We start from the raw sequence: 27465 nt of genomic DNA on the forward strand, positions 1-27465 counted from the left end.
TTTTCCTTGTGATATTTAAAAAGAATTTTGCATATTTTATTAAATAAAGTATGTCCATCCAGCCATTATCTTAATGCTAGTTAACATCAAGCCACTACGTCAGCGCTTTTGTTCACTGGTTGCTTGGATACCAGAGATGTGACGTCACGTGACCTTCCTGCCTGCGCGAGGAACGGATTCTGTTTAATCGTGCTAGCGTGTTGCTAACAACACAACTTCAGATTCAGTCACTAAAAATTAGTAAAATGTTGGACAACGAGGGAGAAGAAAGTCTAAAAAGCACGTTTTCCACCTTCATGGCTGAAGGCGACCAGCTGTTTCATAAAGGACAATATAGCAAAGCTATTGAACGCTATTCCACGGTAAGACCTGTGTGAAAGTTAACAAACATGATGGAAATTTCCAGAAGAACTTGTCAAAACAATAAAAGCTTGAGCATTTGCTTTAAAGTGGAAATAAATGGTTTCAAAAGTACAATTTACACCACCACTAGGAGCTTAATTGGTGTGTGTGTGTGTGTGTGTGTGTCAGGCTCTACAATTACAGCCAGGCGACAGGAACTGTTTGGTTGCCAGATCGAGATGTTATGTGAAAATGGGGGAAGCGATAAATGCTCTGAAAGACGCAGAAGCTTCTCTCAAAAATAAGAAAAAGTTCTTCAAGGTGGGTTCTTTCTTTCTTCATCTACTTTTTCTACTTCAAAGTATCACTCGAAGACATCAATCAAAGGCCACGTTCGTTGGCAACCAAATTGATTTCAAACCTAACAGGCTCCAACAATTGTCCATTTCTTCATGAGGAGTCGATTCAGAATCCGAATCGGATTCAGAATCGAGTTAATGGCCGAGTCTTGCAAACAAGGAATTTGCTTTGGTGTTTGGTATCCTAGTAAACTCGACCCACCCGCCTAGCGGCCAAAAATATTTTTTGCCTGCGAGTGGGTCTAGCCTCGCACCATATCAACAAAAACACCCCGGGCATCAAATCGTGCCCGCCAATCACAACACAAGGTTTTTGCAGGAGTGACGGCAAAGCTGCGCGACGCTGGAGAAAAAGATGGCTACGGCTAGTGAACAGCGCGCGTTTGACTCCGCTTTGGGATCAGTTTTAGAAGAATTAGGCCAAGTTTACATTAGACCGTATCTGTCTCGTTTTCTTCGCGGATGCACTGTCCGTTCACATTAAAACACCGGGAAACGGGAATCCGCCAGAGCCCACGTATTCAATCCAGATCGTGTCTGGTCCGGTGCTGTGTAAACATTTGAGGATACGCGGATACGCTGTGCTGAGCTCTCGCTGACGTCGTCATTGGCCGACGTCACTGTGACATCCACCTTCCTGATTCGCTGGCGTTGGGATCACACACACAGCGGCTCAGTCCCGAATCACTGCTCGTGCGCTTCACTCGCGCGCTCTGTGAGCTGCGCAGGGCCGGAGTGCGCACCCTCCAGAGGGCACTCGCTGTTCAGGGCGGAGTGATTTGGAGCGCAGGAGGAAGCGCTGAGCTGCACTGAGGTTTATTTACACATTTCAACCTCCTTCAGGCGCTCAAACTCAGTGAGAACATGAACATCACAGCCAGGTGTGTTTATCTGCTGGAGAAGGTGTTCGCTTGCCATCCTTCCACTTGCAAGTGGTGAGTGACTTGCGCATGCCCGATATGCACTGGGATCATGTGACGTGCTGTCTAATTAGTCATGTGATTAGCGTATCCGTGTATTGGCGTTGCTGTGTGCACGCGAATCGTTTTAAAAACGTTAATCTGATGATCCGCTGATTCAAAATAATGTAAACAGGGCCTTAGACTTGGAGTTTTCGTTGAAACATGAGCAGGAAGAGGCTCTCCGTTCATTCCTTTTCAAGAAGGACGTTTTCGCTGTTTTGCCGACCGGCTATGGCAAAAGTCTGATCTACCAGCTGGCTCCGCTCGTAGCCAAAAGGATGGGGCTTGTTTGTGCAGTACGAAGAATTAAACAGCTTTGAAACATTACTTTTTGATTGTTTCTTATTTTCCCGTTATTTTTAAATTTAAGGGAAATTATTTCACCAAACACCACTAAATAAAAACTCTCAAAAACAGTTTAAGCAAACCCTTGAAAAACACTTGGAAAAAAAAAAGTGTATTTTAAGTATGTGGTACAGACTCCAAACTTGTGGTCATTATCTCCAAACTTCTGAGGTATTTCACCTGACGTCACAGGGTCACGTGACGCCCCGGTGTCCGCCATTTTGAACGTCAAGCTACATACTAACGCTGCAGACAGAGAGGGAGAACCAGCTTGAAAAAAAAAACGTGTTACAGACACCTAGAATAGATTAATTTGTCAGTAAGCACTCTATAAATAACCATGGTGTTTGCTTGTTGTGCTGTGGGCTGCCACAACAGACAGGGACAGCGTGCAGGACGCTCCTTTTACCGGTTTCTAGTGATGGGAATTTCGGCTCTTTTTCGGGAGCCGGCTCTTTTGGCTCTTCTTACTATAAGGAGCCGGCTCTTTCGGCTCCCAAACGGCTCCTGAGATTTTATTTTTGATTTAATTGCTGCAATTAACTAGTTAATTAATTACATTATTATTTATATTTATCAATAGGATGTTTTCCATTTTATTTTTTAGTTTTTGTAGCCATTGTAAAGCTTTGTAAAGTATAGCAGTGTAACAATGTTCTAGCTATAGAAATAAAACTTACTTACCAATTAATAAATTATTTTCTCACAAACATAATGCAAAACTGTTATATTACCAATATAAAATACACAGCTGATTTTCCCCTCCTCAGGTGCCTCACAGACTCCTCTCCCCTGCGCTCCACAGCTTTAAGCATTACACCAATTTTCGTATTTTCACAGCTGTGAATGACATCAACCCCCCCAACCAAAAAAAGTAGGCGTACACCACGCTACTTTTTTTCCTTTGAATGGTAATAGACAACACAAAGACGCAATCGGACAGCAACTTTTTTTGTGAAAGTCTCTTTCTCTGAGGCACCTAAGGACAAAAAACTAATTCGGCTCCCACCGAAGAGCCGGCTCCCGTCGTTCACTTCAAAGAGTCGGCTCTTTGAACCGGATCGTTCGCGACCGACACATCACTACCGGTTTCCTAGGCTATGTTCACACTGCAGGCTGAAGTGACTCAAATCCGATCTTTTCGCCCATATGTGACCTGTATCCGATCTTTTATTGACAATATGAACGACACAGATCCGATTTTTTCAAATCCGACCCAGGCCGTTTGGATATGTGGTCCTAATTCCGATCCCTATCCGCTCTTTTCATATGCGACTTCAGTCTGAACCGCCAGGTCGCATTCATCTGACTTACACGTCATCAACAAGCCACAAACGTCACTATTCTGCGCTGAAGTAGGCGACGGGTCTCTCAAAAAAAGTTACAACAACATGGCGCATAATCACGGGCGCAGATAGAGGGGGGGACTCGTCCCACCCAGATTTAAATTCACCTCGTTCGGTCCCCCCCCCCACTTATAGGGAGGAAAAAACGTCTATGCTGTCTTTCTTTGCATAAGGCAAACCTCACGGAAAAATCAAAAGACTAATTACCATTCGGTTTATTGAGGTGCACAGCAGTACATACATAGTTGCAACAACTCACATAAAACAAAACAAAGACTGATATTCGGTTGGTTGAGCTGCGCAGACTGCACAGGTTGCGAGCTCGAGCTTGGTTGCTATGGTTACTAACAACAAGTTTGACAGGCATATCGGGGTTGGGGTTGGTTTGCTGGCAGCTTTGTCCCCCCCAGTTTTTTGTCCCTCACGGTTCAAAAAACGTATCTGCGCCCCTGCGCATGACATCAATGCGAGGGACGCTTCGGGCTGTGAAGGTTCTGAATCTTCTCAATGGAAGGACGCAGAGGTTAGGGAGCTGATTTCCATTTGGGGGGATGCAGCTATTCAAGCTAGATTGGATGGGTCATACCGCAACCGGGCGGTTTTACTTCCGTAAACACTGGCCATGCTCACTGCGTGTGACGTCGTCGTATCCTGCAATGCGCATGCGGAACACTTTTAGGTCGCTTTTCGTTCATACTGACGATCACATACAAGTCGCATATATTTGTTAATGTGAACGACCTCACAAAAAAATCGGATTTCACAAAAAAATCGGAATTGAGCATTGAGCCTTGCAGTGTGAACGTAGCGCTACTGACCCAGATGAGGGCCAAATGGATTGCAGCTGTGAAGAGACAGGATTGGGAGCCAACAGAGTACTCCAGACTTTGCAGTGATCATTTCATTTCAGGTTAGTTTATCAGTTAACGCAATTTTGATAAAATATATGAGTGATTCCACACTTATGGGTACCGAAATGGGGACATGAACTTATTTTTAAAAATTCACCTAAAACCATTTCTTTTTTTTTTTTACCATCAGGTCACAAAACATGTAATCTTTAATGACTGATATGTTAAAAGATAACTTTAATTTTCTGAGATGTAATAAAAACATATTTATATGCCAAAGTCAGAATGTAACAGAAGTGTTGTGGACATATATATTCTCAATTTTAACAATGTAGAATTACTTTTTGAAACATAGGAAGGTGATGTTTTAGCAAATATAATTAATAAACATGTGTAGTAGAATAAACATACACATTCTTTCAATAAGATTAACATGGTATATAGCTAGATTGTAATTAATTTGTAACAGACACGAGATGGACAATCGTAACAGAAGTAATGTAACAGACATCATTTTGGAACTCATAGGCTTGACTTTGGCATATAAATATGTTTTTATTACATCTCAGAAAATTAAAGTTATCTTTTAACATATCATTCATTAAAGATTACATGTTTTGTGACCTGATGGTAAAAAAAGAAATGGTTTTAGGTGAATTTTTTTAAAAATAAGTTCATGTCCCCATTTCAGTACCCATAAGCGTGGAATCACTCATGTAGCAAAAAGTAAATGGGTCAGTGTTTGTTAACCCATCTGAGCAGTGAAACAAGGCAGTGTTAATTTGTCTAGGGTTGCATGTAGCAGACATCAGACATAAAACGCAATAACAGAGGCTAGAAAGAAACGGGACACAGAAATAAATAAACAGGGCTCCATACCAAGGCTGGGTACAGTGTTTGTGATAAAAGACAGATCCAATTTAACACGAATCACAGCTTACTTTCTTGTTAAAATGTGCAAAGGTCTCCACCATCTCATACCGCCTTGCACTGAAGGACTTAAGCGTGCCGTCCAAAATGGCTGCGTCACGTGACTTGGTCACGTGGGTGAAATACCTCAATACGCATAGAGACAGTTTGAAAGACAGCGGGTTGTTCCTCCCACACCCGTCGGAAATGTCTATGAGCGAGGCCAGACTAAATATTCACATTTAGCCTGGCTTGCCAGGCTAGGTGTTTGGGCGATTTAAGATAAAATTAAATAATTTAACAACAGACAAACGTGGACCAAGGTCATGACCAGTTCTGATGGATTCCTATAAGTACCTCAGGCTGTGACTGGACTTGCAACACCAATCACTTATACAGGAAGAGACAGAGCAGTCTGTACTTCCTTAGGAGGCTGCGGTCCTTGAACATCTGCAGGAAACTCCTGTGGCTGTTCTATCAGTCTGTGGTCGCCAGTGTCCTGTTTTACACTGTGGTGTGCTGGGGGGGCAGCACATCCAGGCTGGACAAACTGATCAGGCGGGCCGGCTCTGTGGTCGGCATGAAGCTGGACTCTCTGGTGACGGTGGCAGAGAAGAGGTCTATGGACAAACTACTGAACATCATGGACGATGCCAGTCACCCTCTGCACACCGTCATCAGCAACCAGAGGAGCCTGTTCAGTGACCGAATGCTCCTTCCCAAGTGCAGGACAAACAGACTTAAAAACTCCTTTGTCCCTCACGCCATCAGACCGTACAGCTCCTCTCTGGGGGGGAGGAAGGGTAACAGGAGAACAGAGGACGGGAAGGAGCAGTAGAAAGCAATACTGGACAATGTGCAATATAAAGTGCAATATCTCTCCTGCTGACCCTTCCCCATATCTTATTCTTTTTATATTTGTATATGTAAATAATTTATCTAGAAGTTTTTTTCTCTATTTTCTATTCTCTGTTTATCCTGTAATAATGATGCTGGAATCTTTATTTCCATGAGGGAACCCGCCTAAAGGGATCAGTAAAGTTCAATCTAATCTAAGTGGTAATATAAATAGAATTTTAAAGAGTGTGAACAAATATTACAAACATGCAAATAAAGTTAATTTGGTGCTTCGGCATGGCGTATAATTAAGTTATTCCACGAAATCGAGTCGTACACGAGTTGATAGCCGATGAGCGCGTAGCACTGAGTCGGCTATAAGCCACGTACGATAAGATTGACTGACTGGAATAATTTTTATTCTGTCCACATTCACTGGATTTTGAAAAGGGGAGTATTTTTATTTTTTGCAAATTTGATAAATAAAAACTTGATACAGAACGTCCAACAAAAGTTGGACATTTCCGCTTAGAATGTAAACAAACTGGCAAAATGACAGTAGCAATTTGTGAAAAATGCTATAATTCTTGAAATTAAAAAAAATGTATACGTTCTTATCAAATATTTTTATTCCATTTTTTTTTTTGGGAGGGGGGGATGGATTGTTTGAATTTTTATTTTGTCCTCGGTTCAGCAACACGCGCCACCATTTTTTTTGTTGTTGTTCTTTGGCTGTTGGTAAGCTAATTTTCAGGTGCATTACCACCACCTGCTGGGCTGGAGTGTGGAACAGGAGATTGGGGGAGCTATATTCTTTTAACTATTTCTGTTTCTTTTAAATACTTGATAAAGTAATATCTGACTTGATGCGTGCCGCCATTTTGTTTTTCTCTGCTCATGGTCTATGAGCTGATAGCTTCGTAGTAGAGTAGCCAATCAGAGCGCGCGATTGCTCATATCCAGTGAATGTGGATAGAATAAACAGTTTAATGATGTTGGGTTTTTTTTTTTATCATCTGCTTTCGGCTGCGTTTGTTCAGGGTCGCCACAGTGGATCTGTTCCACGTATTTGATTTGGCATAGGTTTTGCAATAAATGTCCTTCCTCACACAACCCTCCCCAATCTATCCAGAATCAGAATTACTTTATTAATCCCCGGAGGGAAATTCAAATTTGCTACCAAGCTCCTGAATCAGAGAAGAAATAAACAAGTCTAAAAATAGAAGATATCCAGGCTTGGGACTGGCACTAAGTATGCACTGTCTTGTATAACCCCAGTGGCTGGGTATTTTACCTAATTTGCATGCTTTTGGACTGTGGGGGAAACCCACACAGAGACGGGGAGAGCATGTAAACTCCGCACAGAAAGGCTCCTGTCGGCCATGAGGTTCGAACCCAGAACCTTCTCGCTGTGAGGCAACAGTGCTAACCACTACACCGCCCTGCCACCTAACAGTTTTTTTAACAGATGTTTTCATCAGCCAAAATGAAGCAAACCTAGTGGAACTTTAAGTTTTAGTAAAGCTGATTTATTTCACACACATGCATATGTGAATGAACACCAGTCAGTAACCCAAAGTGCAAAGCAGTTCCCAGCACAGCTCATTTGCATTTAGTGTCATCCACAAAACTCGATAAGAGGTAAAGCTGTCTGTGAGCTTTTTCAGGGAGAGCTTTGTGTGAAATGAGGACAAAACGGTGAAAGAAAAGATTTCTCAGAGTCAGAATCAAAAAATTTTGTGATTCCCATCCACCTGCTGTTTTATGCAGTTCTCTAATCAGCCGATCCCTTGCCAGCAGCACAGTGCATCAAATCATGCAGATACAAATCAAGAGCTTCAGTTAATGTTCACTTCAAACATCAGAATGGGAAAATTGTGGCCTCAAAAGTGTGACTTTCACTGTGGCATGGGTGTTGGTTTGAGCCAGATGGACTGGTTTGAGTATTTCAGAAACTGCTGATCTCCTGCGGTTTTCACACACAACAGTCTCTAGAGTTTACACAGACAGAATGGTGTGAAAAAGAAAACACTGAGTGAGCGACAGTGTTGTGGTTGGGAACAAACGCCTTGTTAATAAGCAAGGTCGGAGGAAAATGGCCAGATTGGTTCAAGATGTCGGGAAGGATATAACAACTCTTTACAACTGTGGTGAGCAGAAAAGCATCTCAGCATGCAACAGCAGAAGACCACATTGGGTTCCACTCCTGCAGCCAAGAACAGAAATTTTAGAATCAAGAACAAGTTCCGAATAAAGTAGCTGGTGATTGTATTGTTGTGTCTTGGTGGCATGTTCATTCATGCTGACATGCTTTTAAACCTCTCACACAAAAATGCACTCCCCCCTAATGCTGTGTTGTGGGGGGGAAGGAGGGCTTGTGTCATAAGGAAACCTGATGTATTCAGGATGCTTCATGATGGCGTGCTGCGCACTGCAGATTGAGACTTGCCAGATTGGTCACTCTTCCCTTCTAGTACTAAAATGTTGCACAATCATGGTTGGCTTTTTTTTAATAACGCCAACTAACTCCTGCAACTACGTCCACGTCCTGTGTGTGACACACCAGCCCTACCTACAGCAGTAATGTCTTTTTCGGGAAGCCTTGGCTGAAAGGTTAGAGATGCAGCATTGGGACCAAAAGGTCACTGGTTTGATTCCCTGGACCAACGGGAATGGATGAAGTGCCCTTGAACAAGCGACTTAACCCCAACTGCTCCCCAGGCTGCCCACTGCTGTGGGTGTATCAGGGTCCTGTTGTATGTCGCTCTGGATAAGAGTGTCTGCTAAATGCCTGTAATGTAATGTATTATAAGTTCTCATAAATATGTCTGTAGGAGTCGAATGTGGGCTCAGTTGTGATCTTGTGGTCATTTCATGTAATTCTGCTTTAATTATTACACTTCTGTTTTACTGGTTAAATTCAGAATTGCTGTTTTGTTTTGTTTTTTTAGCACTAACTAGGTTTTACTTTGGGATGTATACTGTATTTTCATTCACAATAGAAAGATATTTAAGTGGAAGTTACACTTTTTTTTTTTATAAACTAAGTGCCTCTGACAGTATCATTTGTCCATCAAAAATGTCTTCTTCAGAAAACACTCCATAGGATAAAGTTGGAAATGATTTTTTTTTAAAGAAAATCTGTCCTTTTTGAAGCAGAATACTCTGTTGTTGCGCAGTAAAAATCAGGACTTGAAACAGATGCGAGGCACGTTAGATTTGCATCAGAGTGTCACATGTGGTTCAAATGCAAGTCTGTCAAAAAAAAAAAAGTGTCCTCTCTGGAAAACTACAAGGATCGTCACCACTTCAGTTGTTATTACGGTTACCACCGTGTTCAAACATTGCTGCACAGGACTTGGAAAATTTGTACTTAATCACATCCATTTCAACAATTTTTCACTTTGTATCCCTTACTCTTGTGGGCTATAAGAAAGTTGGTCAGTTTTAGAACCGCGCTATATGCCTCTTCTCACCACAAGGAACATGCCCAGTATATGACCTGTAGCTCTGAAGTTCTGCGCAGTTAATTTCCATCTCAAAATATAATTTTTGGCAGTTAAGAAACTTTAAACTCCAAGGTTTGACTTTTGGACGATTTTGGACCCAATAAGTTTACCCTGATTGTGAAACAGCCCTTAAAAGAGAACGATGCACCAAATGGAACCAGCTTGCATATAACTGATCTGTCGCGTATCCTCCTTTTATTTCTTTTATCTTGAATGACTGGTCTTATCGTAATTTATGGATTTGTGTAAGCTTACTTCCTTCAATTTCTTTTTAATATTTTTTTAGGACTGCATGGTGGCATAGTTGGTAGATTTGCTGCCTCAGGGTTCAAGCTCAACCCTGAGCTTGGGTTACTGTCCACGTTCTCCCCGTATTTATGCGGGCTTCCTCTGGGTTGTACAGTTTCATTTTCATCAAATTTGTGCATTATTGAAATAAATAAGCTATTTAAACTTGACAGTGGGCGGCACGGTGGTGTAGTGGTTAGCGCTGTCGCCTCACAGCAAGAAGGTCCGGGTTCGAGCCCCGTGGCCGGCGAGGGCCTTTCTGTGTGGAGTTTGCATGTTCTCCCCGTGTCCGCGCGGGTTTCCTCCGGGTGCTCCGGTTTCCCCCACAGTCCAAAGACATGCAGGTTAGGTTAACTGGTGACTCTAAATTGACCGTAGATGTGAATGTGAGTGTGAATGGTTGTCTGTGTCTATGTGTCAGCCCTGTGATGACCTGGCGACTTGTCCAGGGTGTACCCCGCCTTTCGCCCGTAGTCAGCTGGGATAGGCTCCAGCTTGCCTGCGACCCTGTAGAACAGGATAAACTGGCTAGAGATAATGAGATGAGAAACTTGACAGTGTAATCAGTGTATAACATTGCAGTAACACATTGCAAATTATGCAATTTCTAACCAAGCAACCTAGATTCGCATCAGTGAGTCTCTTTATAAATAAACTTAAAGAAACTCATTATTTCTCATAGGATACAAATGTTTATCCAAAGTAACAGGTCTTTTCATAATACCAGATTTTTTTGTGTGTAAATGCTCCGATATATTATTTAAGATTTTTGCGTGAATGATTTACATGTTTTTCCTTTAAAAAAAAAAAGCAAATGTCTTATGTAGTTAGAGGTTTTGTTTGTTTGTTTGTTTTTTGTCTTTTAGCCGTTTAATCTAGCTCAGGATGTGAAAGAAGGGAGTCTGTCATGCATTAGGATATGATAATGACTGAAAGGCTCCTCTCCTCTTGCTCAGGGTTTATATCAGAAGGCAGAAGCTCTGTACGGCATGGGGGATTTTGAGTTTGCGCTCGTCTTCTACCACCGAGGCCACAAACTGCGACCAGAGCTGCAGGAGTTCAGACTGGGTATACAGAAAGCTGAGGAAGCCATCACCAACTCTGTGGGAAGTGAGTGCTTTAGGAAGAATTGTTAAATGTTTATCAGTTACTATTATTAAGCAAATCAGGTGAAAATTCAATCCAAATCGCTTGAAACTGAACAACATACTTTTTACAGAATTAAAATGTTTATCCATTCTTGAGATATTACAAATCAAAGGTTGAAAAAATGGCTTAATTTTTAGAAAACTGATGTAATATTCTGTATGAGGATCACATGGTCGAAAATGGGCCTCATTAACCAGTGAGATCAAATGTGTTTTGTTTTGTTTTTTTCCCGAATGGCTATTTTAGTTCTCAAGACATTTACATGGAAATTGGCAGGCACATAGATGGCTGTATACCCAGTACTAAGTTTGAAAAATTAGTAAAAACCAATGATCCAAATTAATATTTAATGAGTATTACTTATGCTAATTAGGTAAAACATCAAATTGGTACACTCAAAAAAAAAAAAGTAATAAAAGATTATTTCTAATACCCTCTTTGTGCTCTGTAGGGCTTTGTATTTCTCAAAAGTGGGGCCTACTTGTGTTTATATGAAAGAATATAAATGATAATATTCACAGCTGGGGCGGCGCGGTGGTGTAGTGGTTAGCACTGTCGCCTCACAGCAAGAAGGTCCGGGTTCGAGCCCTGTGGCCGGCGAGGGCTAGGGCTGCACAATATATCGAAAAAGTATCGATATCGCGATATCATAGTTTGCGATACACATACCGCAAAAATTACTTAGATTTCGATAAAAGGCACATTTTTCTGTGCCGTCCAATCACATTTGAATGTCAACAAGCGCCGCGGGATAACTCCGCCCCCTATTGCAAAACAAGTAAAAGCCTCGTGGTGATGGCGGAAGGCGGGAGCAAGTGTGGTGAGACAAACTTGTGTGAGGAGGAACTGGTTTCCAAAAAAAAAAAAAATGCACGTCTGCTATTTGGAAGTACTTTGGATTCAGGAGGGATGACGTACTGCAAACTCAGGTACTTTGCAAGACATGTACCTGTAAAACAGTGGTGGGGCGGCTCACTGGGACAAACGCTGCTGTACAGAAGCATAAAAACATAAAACCGCACTCTCTCTCTCTCACACACACTACCTCTCACACACTACCGCTCGCTCACTCACTCACACACGCTACCGCGCTCTCTCTCTCTCTCTCTCTCTCTCTCTCTCTCTCTCACACACACACACCACTGCTCTCTCACCCACATGTGTTATTAATAGATTGTGTTTGAGTTTATGGTGAATCTGTGTCGCTCACCTTCATCTCCCGGGAGCCGCTGAAATTGCCATTTTGAATGCTTTATGTTAATGTAATGTAGTTTTCAGTTTTTTGTTTACTTCAACTTAAGACATTTTCTGCTGCGCTCACAAAAATTAAGAGATTTAAAGATGATTGATGGACACCATTGCAGGTGTAGCCATGTTTTTCCAATAAAAAATAATGTTGGAATGGAAGCGATGCATTGGGTGTTTTTTTTTAAATGCTAGATACAGGGCAGAACGGCGAGTAGAGGTAAGAAAAAGATTATATATTTAATTATCGTGATACATATCGATATCGAGATATTCAGTCATGTTATCGAATATCGCATATTTTTCTGATATCGTGCAGCCCCAGCGAGGGCCTTTCTGTGCGGAGTTTGCATGTTCTCTCCGTGTCCGCGTGGGTTTCCTCCGGGTGCTCCGGTTTCCCCCACAGTCCAAAGACATGCAGGTTAGGTTAACTGGTGACTCTAAATTGACCGTAGGTGTGAATGTGAGTGTGAATGGTTGTCTGTGTCTATGTGTCAGCCCTGTGATGACCTGGCGACTTGTCCAGGGTGTACCCCGCCTTTCGCCCGTAGTCAGCTGGGATAGGCTCCAGCTTGCCTGCGACCCTGTAGAACAGGAGAAAGCGGCTAGAGATAATGAGATGAGATGAAGTTGGTAAAGCTATGAAAACTCACTTCAGAGTCTTCTGTGAATCATAACGTCAACTAGCTGACGTAAAATTTTGCTGAATACTTCATCAGAAACAGTGAGAGCCAGAGAACATCCCTATAAAAGTTATCTGATTGATATTCACGAGTAATCCAGTCAGAAACCGATCAGAAGAGAGAGCCTGAGCGCTTTCCCGTAACTCAAAAAGCACCGGCGGTTGCCTGACATCACGCGAGCAGAGTGTGAACTCTGTTGTACCAACTTCAGCCTGCCTTTACTCCCAAAGTACTGAACAGATCTTAATGCGAGAAGTTTATTTGGAAAGCAGAGATTATAAGCTTTTTAATGATAGTATTCACGATAGAAAATATTCAAGAGTTAAGCAATGACAGGTTTGTAAACTTAGATGAGCGTCTGCGTGCACAATTTTCACGCTACGGCCAGCGAGCGTCTGACGATGACTATTATATACAGTTATACTGTCCAGAAAATAAACAGTTATGTATTTATAAAACTTGTAATACAGTAGAAATAAGGCTGCTCAGTCAATTGGATTAAAACCGTATAATCTGCAGTTGTTAAATATTGGAAGGTTGAATGATGGGCCTTTCTGAAAATAAGCATCACTACTCATTCATTCATGATATTTTTATTATGTACACTATAAATGCACTAACTACTCTCACTCTGAATTTTCAAATCTGCACGAGCACTTGTGATCTGTCAGCATATAAATCGTGTGCATTTCCAACAATGTTATTGAGAATATTAAAATATACAAATCCCCTGCAGCAAGCAAACACAATGACATTGTAATTTCATAATCACTGCAGTGACATGTTTGCCATAATTATATAGCACCAAATCCTTTTCAGATTATTCACTTCTGTCGATGAAAGGCTCTTGCTCTCTTTTACCTTAGCAGTCATCGATTACAGTGTATGTACTTTTCATCTTTAGGGTTGAACAATTGACGTAACGAATGTAAATTAGCTTTAAGCCATTTGCATGTTTGGATCTCACTCTGGATAAAATAAACAATGCACTCTGATAGGCCAACGTACAACCCTGATTCCAAAAAAGTTGGGACAAAGTACAAATTGTAAATAAAAACGAAATGCAATGATGTGGAAGTTTCAAAATTCCATATTTTATTCAGAAGAGAACATAAATGACATATCAAATGTTTAAACTGAGAAACTGTATCATTTAAAGAGAAAAATTAGGTGATTTTTAAATTTCATGACAACACATCTCAAAAAAGTTGGGACAAGGCCATGTTTCCCACTGTGAGACATCCCCTTTTCTCTTTACAACAGTCTGTAAACGTCTGGGGACTGAGGAGACAAGTTGCTCAAGTTTAGGGATAGGAATGTTAACCCATTCTTGTCTAATGTAGGATTCTAGTTGCTCAACTGTCTTAGGTCTTTTTTGTCATATCTTCCGTTTTATGATGCGCCAAATGTTTTCTATGGGTGAAAGATCTGGACTGCAGGCTGGCCAGTTCAGTACCCGGACCCTTCTTCTACGCAGCCATGATGCTGTAATTGATGCAGTATGTGGTTTGGCATTGTCATGTTGGAAAATGCAAGGTCTTCCCTGAAAGAGACGTCGTCTGGATGGGAGCATATGTTGCTCTAGAACCTGGATATACCTTTCAGCATTGATGGTGTCTTTCTAGATGTGTAAGCTGCCCATGCCACACGCACTAATGCAACCCCATACCATCAGAGATGCAGGCTTCTGAACTGAGCGCCGATAACAACTTGGGTCGTCCTTCTCCTCTTTAGTCCGAATGACACGGCGTCCCTGATTTCCATAAAGAACCTCAAATTTTGATTCGTCTGACCACAGAACAGTTTTCCACTTTGCCACAGTCCATTTTAAATGAGCCTTGGCCCAGAGAAGACGTCTGCGCTTCTGGATCGTGTTTAGATACGGCTTCTTCTTTGAACTATAGAGTTTTAGCTGGCAACGGCAGATGGCACGGTGAATTGTGTTCACAGATGATGTTCTCTGGAAATATTCCTGAGCCCATTTTGTGATTTCCAGTACAGAAGCATGCCTGTATGTGATGCAGTGCCGTCTAAAGGGCCCGAAGATCACGGGCACCCAGTATGGTTTTCCGGCCTTGACCCTTACACACAGAGATTCTTCCAGATTCTCTGAATCTTTTGATGATATTATGCACTGTAGATGATGATATGTTCAAACTCTTTGCAGTTTTACACTGTCGAACTCCTTTCTGATATTGCTCCACTATTTGTCGGCGCAGAATTAGGGGGATTGGTGATCCTTTTCCCATCTTTACTTCTGAGAGCCGCTGCCACTCCAAGATGCTCTTTTCATACCCAGTCATGTTAATGACCTATTGCCAATTGACCTAATGAGTTGCAATTTGGTCCTCCAGCTGTTCCTTTTTTGTACCTTTAACTTTTCCAGCCTCTTATTGCCCCTGTCCCAACTTTTTTGAGAAGTGTTGCTGTCATGAAATTTCAAATGAGCCAATATTTGGCATGAAATTTCAAAATGTCTCACTTTCGACATTTGATATGTTGTCTATGTTCTATTGTGAATACAATATCAGTTTTTGAGATTTGTAAATTATTGCATTCCGTTTTTATTTACAATTTGTACTTTGTCCCAACTTTTTTGGAATCGGGGTTGTACAGTAGTGAGCTACATAATGGTTTTGATGTAATAAACTGAAATAAACCTTCTAACTTTCTAGGTCCTTCATCTGTAAAGCTGGAGAATAAGCGTGATCTGTCTTCTTTCCATAAAGTAGATGAGGTAAGACTGTGTTTTGCCTGCTGCCTCTCCAACTCTCCAAAAGGCACTGACGAAAGCAGCTTTGTGAAAATTAACACTTGCGACAAAAAAAATAATATGCAGCTCTATGCTTTATGACCATAAAAATAAAACCACTTAGAATGAAATTCCACAGCTGTCAGTTTGAGCCGATCATAATTTGTTTATACATTTAAAACTCTATTCGTTTATCTGAATCTTTGTGTGTTTTTTTTACTGGCAGCATAAAAAAGCTCAACCAAAGAATTTTATCCATCCCCTGAAGAGGGACCGGAGTCCATACCGCCAAAAGACACTCAGGAGTGAGAGAACAGCTAAACAGCTTCTGGGAGAGCTGTACACTGACAAACAATACCTGGAAAAGCTACTCAAAGACGAAGGTGTGTTTGTGTATAGTTTATTTGCATGTATGCCAAGATCCTGTATCAAATCCTCCTGCCGATGTCACCTTCAAAGTGTGTTGGTGCAGTGGTTGAAATCAGCCTGACAATTCTCAAATGAAGTTGAGAGATGACACAAGGAAATCAGTCGTACACTTTTTAATTTGGCTTTGCGTTCATTTGTTTAAATGCTGAATTTAAACTTTGACAACCTGTGGTCTGGATTAAAGAGGAAAGCCACAGTCTCACAAACCATTAAAGGGCCCATGGCATGGTGGTTTGTTGATGCTTTAAACGGGCTCGTGGAGGCTTCCGGATGTTATATCCGCAGCCTTTCTCGAAATGAACCCTCGGCACGTAGATATAGCCTCCTGGGAGAAAGCCCCATTTCAGCCCTTTTCCCAGTGCGTCGTTTTGCTAATGAGAAGCAGGAGGCGGGGAAGGGTAGAGGGTGGGGGCGGGTCTTATCATTAATATTCATGACATGTAAACGTGTTACCTCTGATTGGCTAACAGCAGTGTGACGCTACCTCCAGTGGGTCAGAACAAGCGGATGTGGGTGTCTTACTATGGCGAGAGAGAAGGAACAAACCGCAAAGGGAAAAATACCGCGCGCTGACGTCATTAAGGTGCGACGCGAGGAAATAAAATAAATTCAACAAATGTTTGGGTTTTTACTGAACAAACAAACAAATAAAATGAACGAGTGACTTAAAAAAAAGAATGTGGGTGTCTTTGTAAAAACTGTTTTGATTGGCTATTATAACAGAGCATGCTGCATGCTTTTTGGTTTTGTAGCGCAGAGTACCTGGCTAACTGCAGGAAGCGGTTAGCTGCACAGCTAATGTAGCCATTGCAAGGCTAACGCACCGATTTTAAAACACGGCAAAACGACTTAACAGTTATACGCTTACTTGTTCGGTGTTTGTGGCTGATGCGGCAGGGATGCTTGGTACGGACCCAGGCTTCAGTGACAGTTGATGTGCAAAACCTGCCCTGTACTGTCCCAAGTTGTGGAAACATTCCTCAGGAAAATGCTTCCGACAAACATACACCGTCTTAGGTAGACTCGACGGCGTATTATTGGAGTAAATAAAATTAAGCCTCTGCGTCTTCAGGGGCTCTCCCGTCGGCAGTAAAAACAGACTCCTTTTTGTGTTGTCACATCCATGTACAGCGCAACTTCCATGTTTGGTGGCAACTTTTGAGCTAGGCGGGCAATCCATACAGTGGGTAGGAATCCAGAGGGGGGGCGTGGGGATCATCTCCCTTGCTGACGTGGTAAAGGGAAGAGCTTATCAACGCGCCGTTTTGACGCGCCATTCTCAAATGTTGGGCATAGTTTGGTTTACACATTATGAAATTTCTAGCCACTGGGGTGACTTAAGAAGGTCAGAGGAACTCATTTTAACGTTAAAAAACCTCAGAAAGTGAAAATTTCATGCCATGGGACCTTTTAATATAAAGGAGCTTGAGATGTGTATGTAAGCAGTTCAAAATCCTCTACAAGTGTCTCTAACCTTTTAACCCTTTGATGCAAAACATGGGTCAAAAGTGACCCGGCTGAGTTTTTATCTTCTATATCTTTGCAATAAATTAATTCCATCATTCAGTATTCAAGGTATTCCTCAATTAACTTGTTTTTGATCATCATACATCTTTATTATATTTTTTTCCTTTCTTACTTTTTGAATAAAAACCCTTTTTGTATCACTACCCTTCTAATGCACAACATGGGTCAAAAACGACCTGCATTCATTTTCCAGGTTATTTCATGTACGGCTGAGTGTTTCTATGATATACTTTTGAAATAAATTCATTTTGTCATTTACTTTTCCAAATATGCAGTAAATATCTTGTTTTTGTTTAGCACAAATCATCATTTTTATTTTTCCTTTCTTAAGTTATGAACAAGCACAGCTTTTGTAATTCGACATCAAGTTTACACACATGGGTCAGAACCGACCCGCATGCATTTACTCCAGCGTTTGGTGGGAACTGTGAATTGTGCTTGTGTCGGACATTTCACAGCTCAGCACGGCGCCCTTTGCCCATCTAATACATGCAAGGAATGTTTTTCAATTGTTCTAACATTACCTTAGAAAAAAATTGATTATGTTTAGGTTCCCTTGAGAGTGAGTAGCTTACTTGTCAGAAAGTTACAAGTAATTACTATTAGCTACCGAGCTGTTGACACATTCTACTTTAGTTAGCTAATTTTATTGTAGTTGGCTTAGCTAACGACATAGTTAATAAATAAATAACTGGCCCCATTCACTGCTAAAGTAATTACTTGAAACAAATTATTATTATAGTATTAAGACATTTCATTTTAAATCACACTTGGATGACCCATGTGTAGTAATATAAAAAGTATTTTTGTTCATGAAGTAGGAAAGAAAAAATTAAATTAATGATTTGTGGTAATTAAAAACAAGATATTTAAAGAATACTTGGAATATTCAATCATAAAATAAATTGATTTCAAAAGATAGAGCAAAGAAAAACTCAGTCAGCATGAAATAACCTGGAAAATGAATGCAGGTCATTTCTGATCAGGGCTTTGAACCAGAATTTTTTTCCTATTGGTTCGTTCCAAACAGAAACGGAATTTTAACGTTTCCGGTTTTGGGTTCCACCATTAAATAGACGTTCCCGAACCGGTTAGAACAAAAAAATGTAGTTCCTGGAACGGTTAATTACGTTCCCTGTCAGCTGTTTAACAAATGGCTATAAAATTATGTCTCTGTCTCATCCAGCATAAGCCAAATGTAGGCTAATTCTATTACAACCTTCATTAAATAAGACAAGAAATAATTCAAAACAATTATTATTTCAAATGTTGGCGATTTGGATCCTCAGTATGTCTTCCCATCTACACAAACAGAAAAAGTGCCAAAAATGAAAGATAATTCGTTTAGTGTGTTACCAAAGGCTAGTCAGGCCCTATGCATTGATAGGCTAACAGAGGTTAACGTCATTTAATGTTCGCGGGCCTCTCATTAACGTGGACAAATATATTGATATCGTGTTTGAAATTGACGTTTTTGAATAACGATAGACTGCAATATTTACCTCTTATTTAAGATGTGGAGACGTGATAGTAGTCCACCCTCCCGCTCTCTCCATTCAGTCAGCGAACGTCACACAGGAAGTGAACCCCAGCGGGTCATAGAAACTTGCGCAGGAGAAGAATGACTTTTTTTATTTGTAGGCTACGGAAACTTTGAGGAACGAAATAAAAACCGGTATTAACCGGTTACCATTATTTTTAATAAGCGTTTCTGTTCCGGAACATAAAAAATAAAGTTTCTGGTTTCGTTTCTGTTCCATGTGAAATAGAAAAAGTTCCCGGTTTTCGTTTTCGTTCCTTGAACCGGTTCAAAGCCCTGTTTCTGACCCATGTTGTGCATTAGAAGGGGTGTGCATATGTTTTGCATCAAAGGGTTAAAGACATTAAAGGATGAAATTCAATCCTGTTGCTTTTAAATACCCCCAAGCAAGGGTGCCAATAATTTTTAAGTCGACACATTTGCTGCTTTCAGATCTAATAAAAGGCAAGACTCGTTCTGGTGAGAAGCTACAGGATGTAATCATGGACTGCATCTCTTATCTGGACACGCGCACTAAGTTTTGGCAGCAGCAGAAACCTATATATGCCCATGAGCGCGATCGAAAGGCCCGAGAGCAGCAACGGAGTCGCGCACGGAACCGTCCTCCCTCTGACCCCACCTTCTACGTCCTCAAAAACCTGGAGGATATGGATGCAGGTGATGTATTAGACTAGGATTCACAGGTTGAAGATCGGAAAATGTTGGGACGGTATTGAAAATGCAAATAAAAAGAAAGCAGTGATTTTCTACATTTACATGCGTTTCATTGCAGGCAGTATGAACTAGGACTCCCTAAAGTGAATGACGCATGAAATGGAATGACGAATGACAGGTAGTAAATTTGAACAATAAATGGTCCCTTGTCATTCAGATTCTTACAAATGGAATAACGATTGAAATCTTTAGTTTTAGACCTCCCTAGGATAAGATAAGTGGGTGCTTGGTGGGATATCAGCTTTTACAAATGGAATGATAAGGTTTCTAGGTGGAATGACATACTTTGAGGCAATGTTATCAGTGATATCAAATTAACAAATGGAATGACATTGTTTCTAGGGTTAGGGTTAGGTTATAGGTGATATCACTGATAACATTGCCTCAAAGTATGTCATTCCACCTAAAAACACTGTCATTCCGTTTGTAAAAGGTGATATCACTGATAACATAACCTAAAAGTATGTCATTCCACTTAGAAACAATGTCATTCCATTTCATGAGCTGAAAGCATGTCATTCCACCTACATTTCAATCGTTATTCCATTTATAAGAATCTGAATGACAAGGGACCATTTATTGTTCGAATCACTAGCTGTCATTCGTCATTCCATTTCATGCGTCATTCACTTTAGGGAGTCCCGTATGAACTCCACATATTTCATGTGTGTTTTTTTTGTTTGTTTGTTTGTTTTGTTTTGTTTGTTTCCTGGTCAACTTCATTTCATTTGTTAATATACATCCATTCCTGCATTTCAGGCCTGCAGCACATTCCAAAAAAAAAGTTGTGATGGGGGCAATTTAGGGCTAGTAATGAGGTAAAACAATTAACTCATGATGTGATTTGAAACAGGTGATTGTAATCATGATTTGGTACAAAATCAGTATCAAGGAAAGGCCTAGCCTTGAGGAACGAAGATGAGCCGAGGATCTCCAGTTTAACGAATGCGTGAGAAAACAATTAAACAGTGTTCCTCAAAGAAAGATGGGAAGAGATTTGAATATTTCACCCGTTATGATACATATCATTAAATGATTCAAGGAATCTGGAGGAATTTCGGGGTGTAAATGGTAAGGGTGCAAATCGAAGCTGAACACCCGTGATCGCCGATCCCTCAGACGGCACTGCATCAAGAACCATCGTTAATCCGTCGCCGATATAACCACATGGGCTCAGGATTACTTTGCAAACCTTTTATCAAGCTACAATACGAAGCTACGGCCACAAATGCCAGTTTAAAATGTACTGTGAAAAAAGGAAGCCTTTTGTTAACTGTGTCCAGAAGCGCCATCAACTTCTCTGGGCTCAGAGACCTCTAGGATGGACCATCACACAGGAGAAACGTGTATTGTGGTCAGACAAATCAGTATTCCAGGTCTTTTTTGGAGGAAATGGATGCCGTGTGTTCCGGCCCAAAGGTGAAAGGGCCCATCCAGACTGTTACCAGGAACAAGCCCAAAAGCCAGGGTCTGTCATGGTATGGGGTTGTCAGTGCCCTTGGCAAAGGTAACTTTATTGATGGCAGCATTAATGCAGAAAAGTCCAATACATCGAGATATTGATTAACATATGCTGCCTTCAAGACGACATCTTTTCCAGGAATATTTCAACCAGACAGTGCAAAACCACGTTCAGCACACATTCCCTCCACAACCATGCCTTTGTAAAGTGCGCCTGTCCCCAATCGAGAATGTTTGTTTGGTGAATTTTGAAATGAAAAATATCACAACGATGACCCCGTACTGCTGCACACCTTCAGACCTGTTTTGCAAAAAGAATGGGACAAAATAACACCTGAAACGCTTTATTAATTGGTGTCTTCAGTCCCGAAATATCTTTTAAGTGTTGTGAGAAGACATAACATTACGAAGTGGTAAATGCTTTACCGTCCCAGCTTTTTTGAAATGTGTCGCAAGGATCAAAATTGAAATGTTTTATTTTGAAAAAACAACAACAATATAATTCATGAAGTAAAACATCAAATGATGTGCTGTCATATTCTGAGTGCAATACAGGTCAAAGATTATGTACAAATCATTGTTTTCAGTTTTAATTTCGATTTCAACATACCATCCCAACTTCTTCTGATTTGGAGTTGTACATAAATGATCCTTAATGCCTGATAAGCATTTATAAAGTAATAGTCAGTCGATATGAGTGGGGTTGTGACATAATATTGAAATTTCACAAACCGTTACAGGACCATGATCATTTCAGCAAGGCATGAACTGATAAATGGATTTTGAGTGGCACAATATTGAAATTTACGCCACAATCTCATTCACCTTCACTTACTACTATTAGACAGTTCGATAACTTTGGATTACTGAAATGTCATAATCCATAAAGAAGTATTCTTCTGAATCTCGATGTTAATTTGTCCTTGCAGAGATTGGACTTTTCCAGAGGAAGGAATATGTTATTGTAAGAATGTTATTAGTGTCGTGTTGTGTGGCTCTGAACACACATGGATACCACAAAATCTTTGTGAAAGCTTAAATAACCAAGATGTTTTTACTGTGTTGCACAAGTATCTGGAGGAACAGCTTTTGTATTCTCATGGTTGGCTGATTTGTAAGTCTGGCAATGTTGTAGTTTAATTAATGTCAGGTGGTTGTATATTTGCATTGTTTATTGACAGACTTGGGGTGTATTCAGACCAGGATAGTTCGATAGTTCACTTGCTTTGGTCCGAACCAAATGTTTTTTTTATTTTTTCATTTTGGTGCGGTTCGCTTTCACACTGTACATTTTAGTAAGCGGACCAAAATCTGTCAACAAAGCCACGCGCCCTGAGGTCATTCAGCTATTGGTCAGAGACGACACGCGGACAAAGCGTTAAGTTCAAAAGTAGTCACGGAGGATAGCGCTGATGAGCGCACATCATGTTGTGACAGTTCTGGCTCTTCACGCAAGTCGCTAGTACCGCCACTTTTTGAAAGAATGTCCCTGATTTTAATGTAGATCTGACGGAGTTTCTTCACTTTTAGCCGACATTGTTCTGGGGAGCGCGTGAACCCCTTCTCCTTCATTTTCTCACTGAATACAGCAAACACGTCGGCATTTTTGTGTGTTCTCTCCAAAAGCTCAGATATGTGGACATCTGCCCATATATCCACAAGGGTACGCATTTCTTCCTCGGCCCACGTTTGCCCCGTACTCATTTTTTGTACTCTGTAGTCTAGCCTGAATGACTGAACGACTGTTGTAAGGTTCCCTTGACAACCGAAACAGTGTTTGCGCTTTGCGGTGGAGTGTCAAGACTCTGTTTCCCATAATGCTCGACAAACGACAGAAGCTCCCGAGGTACAAAAAAGCAAAACTGTCGGATTAGGTCCGGTCTGCTTTCACACCTCCAAAAGGTCCGCACCAGGGTTCCTTTGGTCCGGACCGAGTCCGACCTTGCAGCTCGGTCCGCTTGTTTGGTCCGGACTAGAGTTCGGTGGTTTGTATTCAGACCAACCCAAAAGGTCCGGACCAAGGGAAATTTGGTTCGTTTGGTCCGGACCAAACAACGTAGGTGTGAATACACCCTTAAACAAGTGTCCTTAGACTTCCAGTATACAACAGGAATCATGGTGATTGATTTTTTTTTTTTTGCATACCTTCTTATTCTTTACATTTTTGCTTTGTAGAACTGGCTGCAGGTAACACGGAGAGCAGCCTAAAGAAGGCCCAAGAGGTGCTGAAGAAGGTGCAAGGCTGGTCTGAAAAAGTTCTGCCCAATAAGACAGAAGTGATGGGAAATCTATACAGCTTCATTGGTACCATTTTTTTTTTTATCTGGTTTCAGATTTCTTATTCACATACAGTAATGGGTCTTCTAACAAAGGTCTGGCGGAAACTAGAGGCACTGTTTCTCTGCTCTGTCATTAGGTAATGCACTGATGGATCTGGGAAACATGGGCAAGGCCCTGGAGAACCACTTTAAAGATCTGGAGCTGGCTCAGCAAAGGTGAGTCATCGGGTTGTTTCCGAAGACGAAGAACAATGCTGGGCATGTAGGCAGGTTTTTGGTTAATGTACATCATGATACATTTTATCATGCATTCAAACTAATAGTTTGTTTTTGTTTTAAGTAAATTGATGGACAGTAAGTCAAGGGCTTTGGACAATATCGGCCGAGTGTATGCACGCATTGGCAAATTTCACCAAGCGGTAAAAGTGTGAGTATAACTATTTTAGATTGTGTACACACAGGTTTATATTGTTTATATGTTTTAAGTAAGTGTGTGTGTGTGTGTGTGTAGCTGGGAGGAAAAGATCCCTTTGGTACAAGATGAGCTGGAGAAGGCCTGGCTGTTCCATGAAATTGGCCACTGTTATCTGGAAATGAGGAGTCACACCAAGGCCAGAGACTATGGCATCCAATCACTCAGTGCTGCAAATAACATCAGAGATGAGAAATGGCAGCTCAATGCCAACGTACTAGTGGCGCAGGCTGAGTGTGAGTCCAAATTGCATTTCTCATTATGCGCAAGAAAGTAATACAAGTAATAAAAATAAGTGTGACGTGCAGAGGCGAAGAATAGGACACGGGGCATCGTGTAAATATTTTCTCCTTGTTTTACAGTGAAACTGGGTAACTATGAGTCCAGTGTGTTATACTTTGAGACAGCACTGGACCAGGCGAGAGCGCTACAGGACGACGATGCCAGCGCTGCCATCCAGAAGGTCAGCACAGACGGTCCTCTTCTCCTCTTGTTTGACTCTGGTTGTTTTTCTATCACTACATTCAGATTGAATTCTCAATGAGTGGCTATTACTTATAACCGTTATAGCTTGATAATAACACATCACTGTCACAAAAGTATCGTAATATGTGTTTGGAAGAATCTCTGGAACTGAAGAATGTTACTTTTTAGATCACAAGGGTTGTGTTTTGGCATCATATTTATCAAGCACTAAAAATCAACAGTGGATTTCTTTCACACAAAATCAGAATATGACTTTAGTTTCCAGAATGCAGTATATAAATAAACACACATATTTAAGTTATTCCACAAAATAGAGTCGTGCATGAGCCGATAGCCGACGAGGCGCGGCTATAAGCCATGTACGACGAGATTGAGTGGAGTAACTATTATATCCACATTTCACTAGATTTTGAGAAACGGAGCTTTTTTTAATTTTTTGCAAACCTGATAAATAAAAACTTCATACAAAATGTCCGACAAAATAATTTCCGCTTAGAATGTAAACAAACCAGCGAAATGACAGTAGCAATTTGTGAAAAATGCTATAATAATTCTTGAAAAATTAAAAAAAAGATGCATTTTTACCATCAAATACTTTCATTCCATATTTAGTTGCTTATTGTATTTTTCTGGGTTTTGTTTTCGAGTAGAGTTTTTATTTCGCCATTTTGTTTTTCTCTACTCACGGTATATGAGCTGATATCCTAGTAGTAGAGTAGCCAATCAGAGCGCGCGATTGCTCATATTTTGTTAATCAGTGGTCTGTTCTTTTTAGTGTTACACTTTTCAGAGAAAGTCAGTGACGTTAAGGAAAACTGAATAATTCGTCTGAGGGTGAATTACTACTTTAGTCAGAAAATAAAAATCAACTTGTTTATAGATTATTTGATTTTCCTATTTTGGTCCTTGAACGCTGAAATCATATTTCAAGGTTTTTGAACACATTATAGCATTTTTGTTTAAAATACCTTATTTGAAATGCTCTGTTTTGTTGTACTGGAATATTCCTATTGGAAAAGGCCAAGATGTTCATCAGTCTGATTTAGAGACATACAGCACAGTACATAATGATGCTTTCAGTTAATACGAACTCTGTCTATTCATCGTTTTATCTGTAGGATTAACAGGTTTAACCTCCAAGTGTGTGTGTGGGGGGGGCTTTGTTTTTTATTTAATTAAATAAAGGATCTGAGAGTGAACAGTTCCACAAAGACTGAGGTTTTAGCAGTAAAGCATAAGTTAAGGTGTGAAAAATTAGCATATGATTTGAGCAAATATTGTCTTTTTTTTTTTTAACTCCACATTTAATTTGATTCCTTCTTTAGATTTCTGAACTGCATTCTTTCTGACTCTATGAAGTCATTTCATTTCTTGTATTGTCTCACCTGGCAGGCTCTTCAAGAGACAAGACAGCAAATGCCCCAGTGAGAGCAGACTGATGACTGATTCGGTTCGTGTTTCCCCACTGGAGGATGTTTCAGTGACCGATGAAAACAAATTAAAGATCCATGAAAAAACTAATGAATCATAATTACTGCTTGTACTCATGGCTGCATCCACTAGAATAAACTTGTGTGGCAAAATCAACAGAGTTTGTTTCAGCAGGAGGATGAAAAAGTACTTAAAGTGCCATTTCACCATTGGATGTATTCTTTGGCATAAAATACAATATATTTTATGACAACATGACTAGACAGAGAAATCTTTTAGCTTCAAAATGATATCTCATCTCATCTCATCATCTCTAGCCGCTTTATCCTTCTACAGGGTCGCAGGCAAGCTGGAGCCTATCCCAGCTGACTACGGGCGAAAGGCGGGGTACACCCTGGACAAGTCGCCAGGTCATCACAGGGCTGACACATAGACACAGACAACCATTCACACTCACATTCACACCTACAGTCAATTTAGAGTCACCAGTTAACCTAACCTGCATGTCTTTGGACTGTGGGGGAAACCGGAGCACCCGGAGGAAACCCACGCGGACACGGGGAGAACATGCAAACGCTGCACAGAAAGGCCCTCGCCGGCCCCGGGGCTCAAACCCAGGACCTTCTTGCTGTGAGGCGACAGCGCTAACCACTACACCACCGTGCCGCCCTCAAAATGACATATCAAACATAATTTTTTGACAACGACAAGTATATTAATTTTGCGACCAAAGTCACCTACCCTTTTAATTTCCGCGCGGTAGTGAAACGTGATGTCATCGGCAGGTTCCCCTTCTTGTGTACCACGTCACGTGTGACGTGGCACAGATTATCAGCAATGGCGGATAGAACGCGATTTCCACTTGTCGATTGCTGTGCCGATATTCACCATCGACCGTCTCCTTTGGGCATCACTTGCTATTTTCCTTCGCTTCTTTTCCGAAGCTGACAATCGCGTTCTATCCGCCATTGCTGATAATCTGTGCCACGTCACACGTGACGTGGTACACAAGAAGGGGAACCTGCCGATGACATCACGTTTCACTACCGCGCGGAAATTAAAAGGGTAGGTGACTTTGGTCGCAAAATTAATATACTTGTCGTTGTCAAAAAATTATGTTTGATATATCATTTTGAAGCTAAAAGATTTCTCTGTCTAGTCATGTTGTCATAAAGTATATTGTATTTTATGCCAAAAAAATACATCCAATGGTGGAATGGCACTTTAAGTACTACATAATTTTCAAACTTGTGGTTTGTTTTCAAAAATGTAAATATTCAAGAATATCTGAAAACATCTACAGTAAGAGATTTATACATGACTAATAAAGTAAGGGTCACCATATAAATAACTGGACAAGAATTTTAGAATTATTGCCCACATTATATTAGGTCATGCCTGTGATTTAAGACAGGACTTTAATTTAGCATTTCTGTAGAATTTCTGGTGTGGTTAATGAGTGACGTAAGCAAATTTCATGCTTGTGTGTTGCAATATCGAGACTGGTGGGGGGAACGGTTGTGTAACCACAGAAGTTTGAGCGTCTGTA

The 27465-nt window shown here is 40.9% G+C and overlaps 1 protein-coding gene across 2 annotated transcripts; it reads left to right on the top strand.

Moving 5' to 3' along the window:
* The first annotated feature begins 19 nt into the window (after positions 1-19).
* On the top strand, positions 20-26072 carry odad4 (outer dynein arm docking complex subunit 4). Of its 2 annotated transcripts, XM_060901994.1 has the most exons (12): positions 20-362; positions 532-663; positions 10705-10858; positions 15501-15562; positions 15804-15960; positions 19506-19730; positions 23424-23552; positions 23665-23743; positions 23868-23954; positions 24039-24235; positions 24362-24462; positions 25878-26072. In XM_060901994.1, the coding sequence occupies exons 1-12, from the start codon at positions 246-248 to the stop codon at positions 25911-25913; spliced, it is 1476 nt and encodes a 491-aa protein (XP_060757977.1). In that variant the 5' UTR covers positions 20-245; the 3' UTR covers positions 25914-26072. The 2 variants fall into 2 exon arrangements, with proteins under 2 accessions (XP_060757977.1, XP_060757978.1); XM_060901995.1 differs by lacking the exon at positions 532-663.
* Positions 26073-27465: the final 1393 nt, after the last annotated feature.

The sequence above is a fragment of the Neoarius graeffei genome, chromosome 20 (assembly GCF_027579695.1).
Source record: "Neoarius graeffei isolate fNeoGra1 chromosome 20, fNeoGra1.pri, whole genome shotgun sequence".
NCBI lineage: Eukaryota > Metazoa > Chordata > Actinopteri > Siluriformes > Ariidae > Neoarius > Neoarius graeffei.

Coding starts and splice junctions, on each gene's coding strand:
- odad4 (XM_060901994.1), top strand. CDS start 246: ATGTTGGACAACGAGGGAGAAGAAAGTCTAAAAAGCACGTTTTCCACC. Junction 24,236..24,361: donor ACTAGTGGCGCAGGCTGAGT/GTGAGTCCAAAT, acceptor CTTGTTTTACAG/TGAAACTGGGTAACTATGAG. Junction 24,463..25,877: donor CCAGCGCTGCCATCCAGAAG/GTCAGCACAGAC, acceptor CTCACCTGGCAG/GCTCTTCAAGAGACAAGACA.